Raw genomic sequence first — 12,263 nt, forward strand, 5'->3', positions numbered from 1 at the left:
TAATAAGAACTTTACTAAATATTTAAAAAAAAACATAAATATTGTAAAAATAATTAATTATAATACAATAAAAATATTGTTAACTTTAATATCACTCCATTATTTAATGATGATAATTGAAACAATTAATGTATTATGTAGCACCCTGATTACTTTCTTACACAACATCGTTTTCCATATTCACACACACACACATATATATATATATATATATATATATATATATATATATCAATATAATAATCCAATGAAAGGTTTATAAAATTATTGTATGTAAAATAAATACTATAAAATAAGATATACATATATAAAATCACCAAAGTACACTGTTTAGGTTTAGGGAGCCATCTTTCTAAATCCTAAACCTAAAACATATTTCTCCAAAAATTCATTTGTTTATATCCTAGGTGAGAGTATACAAGAAACAAAATATTTATTGGTAAGAGTTATACTAGAAACAAAACATTTATTGGTGAGAGTTATACAAAAAAACAAAATGGGTAAGCTAATAAGAATAAAATTTATATGCATATCCATTTTATTACAAATGCATTAAATGAATTCATTAATTTATTTAATTCATTTCAAATCACTCATTTTCACCTACAGTGTCACTTGTTATATACTAAATAGAATTAGAGTCATACATCAAACAAATAGGTAAACTAAACAGAATAACATTTATATACATATTTATTTTAGCACTAATTAATATACTACCGAACCTATTCACTTATTTAATCCATTTCAAAACACTAAATCAATATACGAATTTGTTCTTAAATGTATACAAATTAACACATGATGAAAGATTTAAATATTTAAAAGATAAATTAAATATTTTCAATGTTTAAAAACTAAATTAAAAGGAAATGTAAAGATGTATTTCGGTTTCAGTTTTTTTTGGCAATTGCTTCCTGCACCCAATCAATTTTGACTCGGAAAATTTTAAAACTTCATTCTGCCCTTTTCACACTTTTGCTTACGGATTTTAATATCCAGAACTCATTTATGTTTGCTTACGAATCTTGACATTCGGAAGGTTATTTATATTGTCCAAATAAACTTCTGGATGATAAAATGACTCTAATAAGCCTAACAAACACTCGTTAGGAAATGCTCGAGATGACTCTAATACCATATTAAGAAGTGGTCTTTAAGTCTAACTCAATCCCATAAACCAGCTCATAGGGTTGAGGTTTGCACTCACTTAAATATAATAAAATGTGAGATCTCCAACATTGTTAATTTTTTTATTGGATGCTGATATATTAATACCTTCAACACTAAAGCCGTATACTTCACACTTTAATAAATTAATATTTTTTTAATTTAAAAATATTATTATAAATAATATCAAATGTATGCTATTTTATGTTCACAGTATCAACAAAATATTTTTTTTTTATTTCACTGTTTTACTTTGTCCCTCTTCTTCTTTCTTTATGTCCCAAACATAAATTTTTTTAGCAACACTCTCATATCTATCTTTATCTTAATAAAATATAATATTTTATGTAATACGATAGTAACAACATTCAATGTTTACAAAATATTCAACATTTTCAGCACAAGACGTACATGATTATATTTTTAAAATAAAACTTTTGCTACTGGATCCGATCATTTCAGCATACCTTATGTTTGGATTGACTTTTTTTATGAATAATTTTAAAGCTTCCAATTTCATTTTCTTATTAACTTTTCCTTTATTTTAAGGCAAGTATTGTAATATGCTATATATTTCAAAGACACTAAGTATATTTATTTATTTTATTTAATATTTCATGAAATATATTCTAATGTCTTCTACCTATCTACTGTGTCTTTTTTATTTCTTAAATGGTGAAGAACTGTCACTAAATCTAAGAAAAAGAAAGACAGCATATTGGTTAAAATATCTTCTACAGTTAATAGTGATTATTAATTTTCCAAAGAGGTTTTGTTAAATTATTTCAGCCAATCAATTAATGTTTTAAAGAAAACTGATATTGAAAGTTGAATGTGTATGTTGAAAAACATTTCCCTTGTTTTATTTATGCTGAAAACAAGAAAGTTGTATTAGACAAATGTGGAAAAGAAGAATTTGTAGACCAAATTAACAAGGAAATGAAATTAATTATTCAGACTTGGTTTTATTTGTTTATGCATTGTTCTCCCTATAAAAGGTAGTTCAGAATTGAGTTTAAATGCAATACCACCGCGAAAGAAGCTTTGGTTCATAATCTGTGTTTCACAGTTCCTATCTCTTTCAATAGCCATGGCCTTCTCTGCTGCTGCTACCTTTCTTAAGCCAAACTATTCTTTCTCCCCATCCCACAAAGCCAACTATCACTGCAGAAACAAGGTTGGTGAATCAATCATACTGTCTTTTTATTCCTTAAGGGATCACTCATCTTCCTTTTCTTAACAACAACTTCACAATTCTTTTTTCACTTATGCTGCAAACATGGCTCATGTATTATTGTGCTTCTCAGTTCTGCGTCAGAGTTTCAGCAAGTGACTCGGGTGACGTGGAGAAGACTATCATCAGGAAAGACAAAGACGGATGGAAGATCAATTACTCAGGAGAGAAACCACAGACACCATTGTTGGACACAGTCAACCACCCAATTCACATGAAGAATCTTTCCACACAGGTTTCAAACTAGGAATCTTTTGTTCTTCTCTGTGGCTGACACGGCAGTTTTGTTTTCTTTGAGTTTTGTTGGCTTGTTTGTGAAAAGCATCGCATGTATTTGTCAGGATCTTGAGCAACTTGCAGCAGAGCTGAGGGCAGATATTGTACACAGTGTTTCAAACACTGGTGGGCATCTTAGCTCAAGCTTGGGAGTGGTGGAGTTATCAGTGGCTTTGCACCATGTTTTCAACACCCCTGAAGACAAAATTATATGGGATGTTGGTCATCAGGTAATCTTTCGTCTTGTTTGTTTGTTCTTGCTTTCTAATTGAAATTAAAAAGCAAAAAAAAAAATATTCTTCATTTAGAGAAATTTGCTACAAGTTTCCATCATTATATCATGTTTGGTGTGTTTGCTATGTGTAAGGGAGTCTAAAAAGTAAGCAAATTGCAGGCATACCCACACAAGATTCTCACAGGTAGAAGATCCAGAATGCACACCATTAGGAAGACTTCGGGGCTAGCAGGTTTTCCTAAAAGGGATGAGAGTGTTCATGATGCTTTTGGGGTTGGACACAGTTCTACAAGCATATCTGCTGGTCTTGGTGAGATTCTTATATTTTAAGATCAATACATGTTCATCAAATATATGTGCAGAAGCACTTATCTCAGTGATTGAGCAACAATTCTCAATATTTAATAGGCATGGCCGTTGCACGTGATCTACTGGGGAAGAAGAACAGCATCATATCAGTGATAGGAGATGGGGCATTGACAGCAGGCCAAGCTTATGAGGCCATGAACAATGCAGGGTTCCTTGATTCTAACATGATAGTAATACTGAATGACAACAAGCAAGTCTCTTTACCAACTGCCACACTTGATGGCCCTGCAACTCCTGTTGGAGCCCTCAGCAGTACTTTGAGCAAAATTCAAGCGAGTACAGAATTCCGCCAACTTAGAGAAGCTGCAAAAGTAAGCCTCTTAAATTTATCATATTCTTAGCCAACGCCATGATTTCAGTGATCATGTCAAATTTTCAATAAGATGTGGCATTTATTTCATCCAATTTTATTTCTGAAGAGCATCACGAAACAAATAGGAGGACAAACACACCAGGTTGCAGCCAAAGTGGATGAGTATGCAAGAGGCATGATCAGCGGTTCTGGATCTACATTATTTGAAGAACTTGGCTTGTACTACATAGGTCCTGTGGATGGTCATAACATTGAAGATCTAGTCACCATCTTTCAAAAAGTCAAAGCAATTCCTGCTCCAGGTCCGGTTTTGATTCATATTGTGACAGAAAAAGGAAAGGGATACCCCCCTGCAGAAAAAGCAGCTGATAGAATGCACGGTGAGAAAGGGATATTTCTTAATAAATCACTATGAGAATTTGGAAATTGTAAAATCAATTCTTAAATCAATTCTTAGATCTAATACAAAAGTTACCCTGTCATACTTTCAGGAGTTGTTAAGTTTGATCCAAAAACAGGCCAGCAATTCAAGACAAAATCCCCAACACTTTCATACACACAGTACTTTGCTGAGTCTCTGATAAAGGAAGCTGAAATAGACAACAAGATAGTGGGCATTCACGCAGCAATGGGTGGTGGTACCGGCTTAAATTATTTCCAGAAAAGGTTTCCCGATCGCTGTTTCGATGTGGGCATAGCCGAACAACATGCTGTTACATTTGCTGCTGGTTTAGCTGCTGAAGGCCTCAAGCCCTTTTGTGCCATTTATTCATCATTCCTCCAACGTGGATATGATCAGGTGAGCCAATATGGTTCAATGAAAAATAGTCCAAAATAGTTCAAATTTAAGTTTATTTTTAAGTTATTAACTGTGATAAGAAAATCTGATGACTGTGATTTAATTTGTGCATGTAGGTAGTCCATGATGTTGATCTTCAAAAGCTACCTGTCCGCTTTGCTCTGGATAGAGCTGGTTTGGTTGGAGCAGATGGACCAACCCACTGTGGAGCATTTGACATCACTTACATGGCTTGCCTCCCCAACATGGTGGTCATGGCTCCTTCTGATGAAGCTGAACTGATGCACATGGTTGCAACAGCAGCAACTATAGATGACAGACCAAGCTGCTTCAGATTTCCAAGGGGAAATGGAATTGGAGCCACTTTGCCACTGAATAACAAAGGAACCCCACTTGAGGTGAGAATCAGTGACTAACATGTATATCCTAAACTGAATCTTATGGTGGTGTAGAAATTGTTTAAATGCTGAGAAATTGTTTTGGTGGTGTAGATAGGAAAAGGCAGAATTCTGATGGAAGGCAGCAGAGTTGCTATTTTGGGATATGGTTCTGTAGTCCAACAATGCATGCATGCTTCAGAATTGCTTAAAGAAGAAGTAGGAGTTAATGTGACAGTTGCTGATGCCAGGTTTTGCAAACCATTGGATACTGATCTCATCAGGCTACTCGCTAAAGAGCATGAAATACTAATCACAGTGGAAGAGGGGTCTATTGGTGGTTTTGGATCACATGTTTCTCAATTCTTGAGCTTATCTGGTATCCTAGATGGACCTCTAAAGGTAAGTGGCTCTCTATAAGATGTCATTTTCATATTATTATTCTTTCATGTGCAGTTCTGACTATTATCACCCCTTTTGGTTTGGCTGCAGTGGAGAGCAATGATGCTTCCTGATAGGTACATTGATCATGGATCACCTCAGGATCAGGTTGAAGAAGCAGGACTTTCATCAAAACACATTGCAGCCACAGTTCTGTCTCTTCTTAAAAGGCCAAAAGAAGCTCTTCTGTTCAAATAGAAGCAGGAAATGGAACGAGGACATGAAAGATGAATGCAGTTCTGATTGCATTGCGGTTTATAGGAAGCTGTAAATAAGTGTACACTAGAATCGTGAGTGAATAACGAGATTAATTTATTCTTGCAACTGGAGGAAACAATCAAGGCACTGTAATCTATCTATATTAATGTTATATGTAAATAATGAAGTCAATTCCCGTTAGATATTTACTAAATAATGTTACCTTCAACAACATCACACAAAGTAGAATTTGTCAAAACCATAAAGTTAAAATATTGTTTGAGCTATGACTTACACCTTGTAAGACTTTAGGAATCTCTTCAATTAATAATTATGGATTGAAAAATATCCAATGGTTTTCAATTAATAATTAGGACTAAAATGATATAAGACAAATCTATTCACAATTTTATAATAGAGATTAAAACTAATGCTAAAATTTTAGTATTTTAAAGAAAATGAAGACAAGAATTTCATCATAAAATTGGTGTAAACTTTTTATTAAATATAATATTATTATAAATTCTTGAAATGATTAATATTTATTATATTTATATTTATATTATATATAAAACAAAGAGACTATCTTGTTCTTATATTTTATAATCTAAAGTGAATGGACTTTGACATTATGTTTTAAAATTAACTTTAAATTTAACTTCACTTTACAAAGTAATATAAGATGGTTTTTAGTAGTTTTTACCCTAATGATCTTAAAAGTGATATATGAATGATAATTTGTTATTCATTAACAGTGTACAATCATTTTTTTTACCAATTAGAACTTTTATAGTATTCATACAACAACTTATATGACAGTTTATCCAATAATATTTTGTGTTTATCACTCTTTAATATTACATCATTATTTAATTATATATTTTTTTAAAAATTGTAAAATTTACTAGACAGATAGTATCTCTCAGAGTAATTATATTGTTAATGCTTCAATAACATCAAATAAAATATTATTATAAAACCATTAAAATATAAATAGAATAAAAATTTAAATATATTTTTAATCCATAAATAATTGTCATATTTCATTGTGATCTTTAAAAATAGTTTACTTATTTTATTTTGTTTTACTCTTTAAAATATATTTTATAATCGTTATTCTGTAGATAATTTGCTTTTAGTTTCTTTAAATATTTTTAAAGAAACTACTCTAAAATAAAATTAAAAATATTATAGAATTTAAAACACAATCATTATATTAAAAAATATCACACTAAATAAAATAACCAAAACTAAAAATATATATAAACTAAAAGTCAAATATTATTTTTAAATCATCTATATATATATATATACATAATATATATATATATATATTGTTTTAATGAATCTATTCCATGAGAAAAACATAATTGACTGAGTCCAAATCCTTCTAAAACAAAACTTCGAAGGCTACAAAACACGCAGAAATATGATATAGTATTCACATATATGCCTCACATTTTTTGAGATTGACCAATCTAGCAATAATAAGATTGACCAGATGAGTTTTTTGAGACTTAACAAATTCTTTGAATAGGACTTTTATAGAAGTAGGTTTACAATATTCAATTGAAATTAAAATACATTGAAGAAATCAACTCTTGGACTAAATTCAATGAACGATTGGAATGAAATAAATAAGAAAGTGACCCATAAAATCTAAAGGATGGAAAGACAACGAATTGAAATTTGTATTAAATTAATAGTAAGCTACATAGTATATTACAACATTACCCAAAAAAACTATTAGGATATTACATCACTTGTTGCAATGATAATAGAAGACACTTTATTTATTCTAAAAAAATAGTTAATGAAATTTATGAATCTATAGTATGTAGATTGGTTTAATTAGTAAAATCTTTTTAAGGTTACTAGATGTTATATATGTTGTTGGATGTTTCAAAATCATCTATCTTTACCAGTTGAAGCTTTAGAAGGAGAATTTAATTAAGTTTGATGCAACCACGACAAAAACAAAAACTTTGTTGGAGAAGGTTTAAGACATGATTTTTTTAGCCTTAGTGACAAGGTTTTGAGGTAAGCATTGAAGAAGAAGATTGCAACGAGACTATAGACAAAGCTTAAGAGCTTGTAATAGTGAATTGTATGTATCTGAAACAAACATTGTATTCATATAATCATATAAGATGAGAAGTGAAAAAACAATTAATGAACATTTAAATGAATTTAAGTAATTAATTCTTGATTTAAAGAATATTGGTGTTCAAATTTATTATGAGGATCAAACATTGTTGTTGATGTGTTCTTAAGAGACTCTCTCTTAAAGAGGTTCAGGCTGCTTTAAGCTCAAAAAAGTTAAATGAAAAGTTTGACATGAAGCTTGTAATGTTGGTGTTCTGATTCAAAGTTAAAGTGACTTCAAGTAAAAAAATTCAAGTTTCATTTCTAATCCCCACATGAGATATAAAGAATCGGAAAAACTATTAAGTATACTTATCCATAACAAGATGGAACAATTTATTTCAAACTAAACAAAAAAATTCTCTTATTGTTAGAATGAATGTCATAACAAGAACAATTACACATATGAACAATAAAATATCCTCATTTCTAACATTTTTATATTCGTTTTAATTCAATATCACTACTTAACCTAACATTCTTATTTCTTTTACTTATACTTTTTTTCAACATGTTTCTTACATGTAATTTAGGTACATTGAAATATCTATTCTTTATATGATTAGTGAAAAAAAAAACTAGTTTATAGCATTTTTTTGGGTGATATGTTAATAATAAAAGTAATGTAATAAATCGTGGCCCTAGAAGCGTTTTTTTTTTTTTCCTAGTGTCCAACCGAGCCCGCTGTGTGGTTTCTGAACTCGCGATTTTACACAAGGTTGAGCGAGTTTCGGCGAGTTGACCCGAACCTACTAAAGAACAACTCCACTACGAGTTCACTAGGTTCGAGGGTGTGGGAACGCTTCTTTCCATTTTCTGTTCTCCCTGTTACTTCACACGCAATTCAAAAACTGTGTAAGGTTTCTTCCAATTTTTGAACGGCCACAGTCACAAAATTCAAAAGTTAGCGAAAAGATGGGAGGTATTTCAAAATTCTTATTGATTTTCTATGTTATGTTTTCCTTTCCCCTTGATTTTCTTACGCTTTGAGTGTTCTTAGGGACACAAACGGAGAGAGAAGAGAAGGTCTCTTTGGAACTCAGTGAAGAAATTCTTCAGAGTATGGAAGTAGGAATGGCCTTCAAAGACTATGTCAGCAATTCTGCCATTACATTTTCTGTTCTTATTTTAGATTAGGGCAGTGTTTCTAATGTTTTGGGATTCGGCAACCTCAAATTTCTTTTTCATTGTATTCTTTTCTTTAATTTTTGTGCTCATGTGTTTTTCAGAATGGTAGAATTAGTTCCTTGGACTTTCACAGGGCATCCAGTTATCTAGTGACTGCTAGTGATGATGAATCCATTCGACTGTATGAGGTTACCAGTGGGACGTAAGCCCCATTTTATCTATTGCTCTAATTATATACACAATTTAATGAATGGTTAGATACATTCTTTTTATCCTCAAGTTTACTGAAATTGTTGCATCGTCTTATCGATTTACATCTCTAGTATGATTTAAGAAGATTGCATCATTATTTGATTTGATGTGACAAATACTTTTAACTGATTGGGTTTATTAGCATTTTTAAATGACATATGTAATTTGACAGCTACAAATTGTTCCATCATTTACAGCTAAATGGTTAACATGGATTATGGAGTAAATAGAGAGCTTAATAGTAATGTTATTTGATTCTTTGAAATTTCTTGCCATTCTTCCGATTTTGTAACTGATCTCCATGTATGCATCAACATATTTGTTGTCAGATGTTTGAAGACAATTAATAGCAAGAAGTATGGGGTTGACCTGGTTTGCTTCACATCTCATCCTACAACTGTCATATACTCTTCAAAAAATGGTTGGGATGGTACGTTTCTTGCTTTCATCTTCAATGATCTTGGTATGGTCAGTAAATTTTGTATACCCATTATAAAAAATTTCAATTAATCCAGAATCTTTGCGGCTTCTATCATTACATGATAACAAGTATTTGAGATATTTCAAAGGTCACCATGACAGGTTTGGTATCTGTCATTTTGTAATTCATACATTTAAATCTCATATCATAATATACATTACTCAAGTTCATTCCATTTTATAATTATAAAAGAATATAATTTTTTCCCAGGGTTGTGTCGCTAAGCTTGTGCTCTCGGAAAGACTGCTTTATATCTGGTTCTCTAGATCGAACTGTTTTACTATGGGATCAAAGGGCTGAAAAGTGTCAGGTAGTGTCATGTGCATACTGGTACTTGTTTATTCTATATCCTTTTGTTTATTATACAATACATCATATAAATTTTATAGGGGATTCTTACTTTAAAAATAAATAGGGACTGTTACGTGTACAAGGAAGGCCTGCTATATCATATGACGATCAAGGGCTTGTCTTTGCAGTTGCCTTTGGAGGATTCATAAGAATGTTTGATGCTCGCAAGTATGAAAAGGTTTGCAGATTCAAAATGAGAATATGAATATGTATAAAGCTTGGCTTTTGTTGTATGTTAATTGTGACATACACTAATAATCTAATGTCGTGAATTTCACTTGCTACAGGGTCCCTTTGAGATATTTTCTGTTGGGGGAGATACTTCTGATGCAAATGTTGTGAAATTTAGTAATGATGGGAGTCTCATCCTTTTAACAACGGCAGATGGGCATATTCATGTACTTGATTCATTTCGTGGCACACTTGTTAGTGTCTCTCCTTGCTAACCCAATCCACTTTTTACCTTGTAGTTCTTTCACTTAATTTATTGTGCTTTTAAAGGTTTTATGCTTGATTTTTCTCTCGTTATATTTTCGTAGTTATCCACATATAATGTCACACCTGTCTCATGCAACTCCACATTAGAAGCTTCTTTCAGCCCAGAGGGAATGTTTGTAATATCTGGTAAGCATTTTCAGATCATTCCAAGAATTTATGATCATTATTCATTTGGTATACACATTTTTTGCACATTTAACTTTTTATTACGCTGTTATTTCTTGCCTGAAATAGTGTTTTGGAAGAAAGATTTGTATTGGATTATTTTAAAAGGCATGCATCATGGTGTGGTTTTTCTGTCTCACATTTTCAATATTTTTTCCTACTTATGGGATCCTGTTGGTTGCTGCTTACCGCCTGTGCTGGTTTGTTATGCTTAACTTGAATTCTTTGACAGGTTCTGGGGATGGAAGCATCTATGCATGGAGTGTTCGAAGTGGCAAAGAAGTATGATAAGCTATATCCTTTCTTTTTTCATAGATATTTTCTTCGCACATTTTTGTTTGGATTGCAATTTAATAACTGTTAATATATTTTTTCTCCAATCAGGATGATATGCTTTCAACTTTATATTTCTGTTTCATTTTTCAGAATGTCCTACTCTTTCATTGTGAATTCAGTCATTTATTTCCTAATTGCAAACTGTTAATAATGGACTGAAAGTAGTTTTGACATAAAATTACTTATTACCTCTAAATGGCTATGCTTGAATATTTGATTAAGTGAATTGAGTGAGTATTTGATATACACAGTAGTATATCTATAGATTGCAGAAAAGTGTAAAAGAGAAAATTGAAATATAGTTTTAGACTAGGAGAATCTATTCCTACATAGGCTTTTCAGAATACATAAAAAAAGAGTTTTTGCAGGACTTCTTCTTTCTTTTTATTTGACATTAGATATCACCAGACAACTAATCTCTTTTCAACAACTGACTCCTTTTTCCTTAACGTGTGCTACAGTATACACCCAGTCATCACTTTTGATGGGATAAGAGCCAGTTATAATTGTTAATAATTCTTTAGTATTTTTCTATTTTCCTCTCCTGAGTCTGTTTTATTAAGTAGATAGAAATAACAAAATATACTATTTTGAAGCCTGTCAAATTGTGTGTGAAATTTGAACTTTTTAATTATACTTAAAGCGGTTATGCCTGAAAAAAAAAATTTAGCATGTGTTGTTTAGCTTCAAAATCTACTTCGGTTAACATAGTATTTTCCGTTCGTGAATATAAGTACGAATAGCACTTACCACTGCGATGTTAATTCTTTTTGCCTTGTCTAGGTTGCAAGTTGGAGGAGTGCAACTTCTGATACCGGACCTCTTGTAATAAAATGGGCTCCTGGAAGTCTTATGTTTGCTACTGGATCATCTGAGTTGTCATTCTGGATTCCAGATTTGTCTAAGTTGGGATCTTATGTCGGAAGAAAGTAGAAACAATGCATGAAAAATTATTGTTTTGCCCACTAACCCACTTCAAGGTAATATTTTTACTACCACACAAAGTGAAAAGTTGTCATGGTTTGTAAATATTCTTCTGAGTATTTCAATGATCCTCCTAATAATCTGTACAAGTTGAAATATTTAGATGTGTATATCTTTCTCTCAGCATGCTTTCTGTAGATGTTCATCAGTGATCGATGTCTATATATTTCTAAAGATCAGCAGGTGTTCAAATCTAGCAACATGTATCATGTCTTTTACACTTGAATGGACGAATTCCACGTGGCTCATTACCATATCGCATGTGGCCGTGGATGGAATAATCTTTCATTCTCTTCCCAAACAACCTTCATAACTTGTTTGTTTTGGAGTAAGAGATATATGTCTTAAGAGGACTCTTTCTTCCTATACCTCCATACCTTCTTGTGCCACCCCCTTATTAAATATGAAAATACCATTTTATCCTTTTTTTGTTCACCTCCTTGGATTTGAAATAATAAGCCTATGGATTATGTAATCCGGAATTTATCTGGATTACATAATTCGGAAGTCA

The 12,263-nt window shown here is 31.6% G+C and overlaps 2 protein-coding genes across 2 annotated transcripts; both read left to right on the forward strand.

Annotated features, from left to right (window-relative positions):
• The first annotated feature begins 2,067 nt into the window (after window positions 1-2,067).
• LOC137808704 (probable 1-deoxy-D-xylulose-5-phosphate synthase 2, chloroplastic) lies at window positions 2,068-5,613 on the forward strand. Its single transcript, XM_068609962.1, has 10 exons — window positions 2,068-2,347; window positions 2,478-2,639; window positions 2,746-2,910; window positions 3,075-3,225; window positions 3,324-3,595; window positions 3,704-3,977; window positions 4,089-4,396; window positions 4,513-4,794; window positions 4,888-5,175; window positions 5,266-5,613. The coding sequence occupies exons 1-10, from the start codon at window positions 2,261-2,263 to the stop codon at window positions 5,410-5,412; spliced, it is 2,136 nt and encodes a 711-aa protein (XP_068466063.1). The 5' UTR covers window positions 2,068-2,260; the 3' UTR covers window positions 5,413-5,613.
• Window positions 5,614-8,200: 2,587 nt separating this feature from the next.
• LOC137808706 (protein ANTHESIS POMOTING FACTOR 1-like) lies at window positions 8,201-11,875 on the forward strand. The gene is made up of 11 exons (XM_068609965.1): window positions 8,201-8,479; window positions 8,558-8,649; window positions 8,787-8,887; window positions 9,267-9,367; window positions 9,453-9,519; window positions 9,629-9,728; window positions 9,834-9,947; window positions 10,057-10,194; window positions 10,309-10,393; window positions 10,665-10,714; window positions 11,552-11,875. Exons 1-11 carry the CDS (start codon window positions 8,473-8,475, stop codon window positions 11,699-11,701), a joined length of 1,005 nt encoding a protein of 334 aa, XP_068466066.1. The 5' UTR covers window positions 8,201-8,472; the 3' UTR covers window positions 11,702-11,875.
• The last annotated feature ends 388 nt before the right edge of the window (window positions 11,876-12,263 follow it).

The sequence above is a fragment of the Phaseolus vulgaris genome, chromosome 3 (assembly GCF_000499845.2).
Source record: "Phaseolus vulgaris cultivar G19833 chromosome 3, P. vulgaris v2.0, whole genome shotgun sequence".
Classification (NCBI taxonomy): domain Eukaryota; kingdom Viridiplantae; phylum Streptophyta; class Magnoliopsida; order Fabales; family Fabaceae; genus Phaseolus; species Phaseolus vulgaris.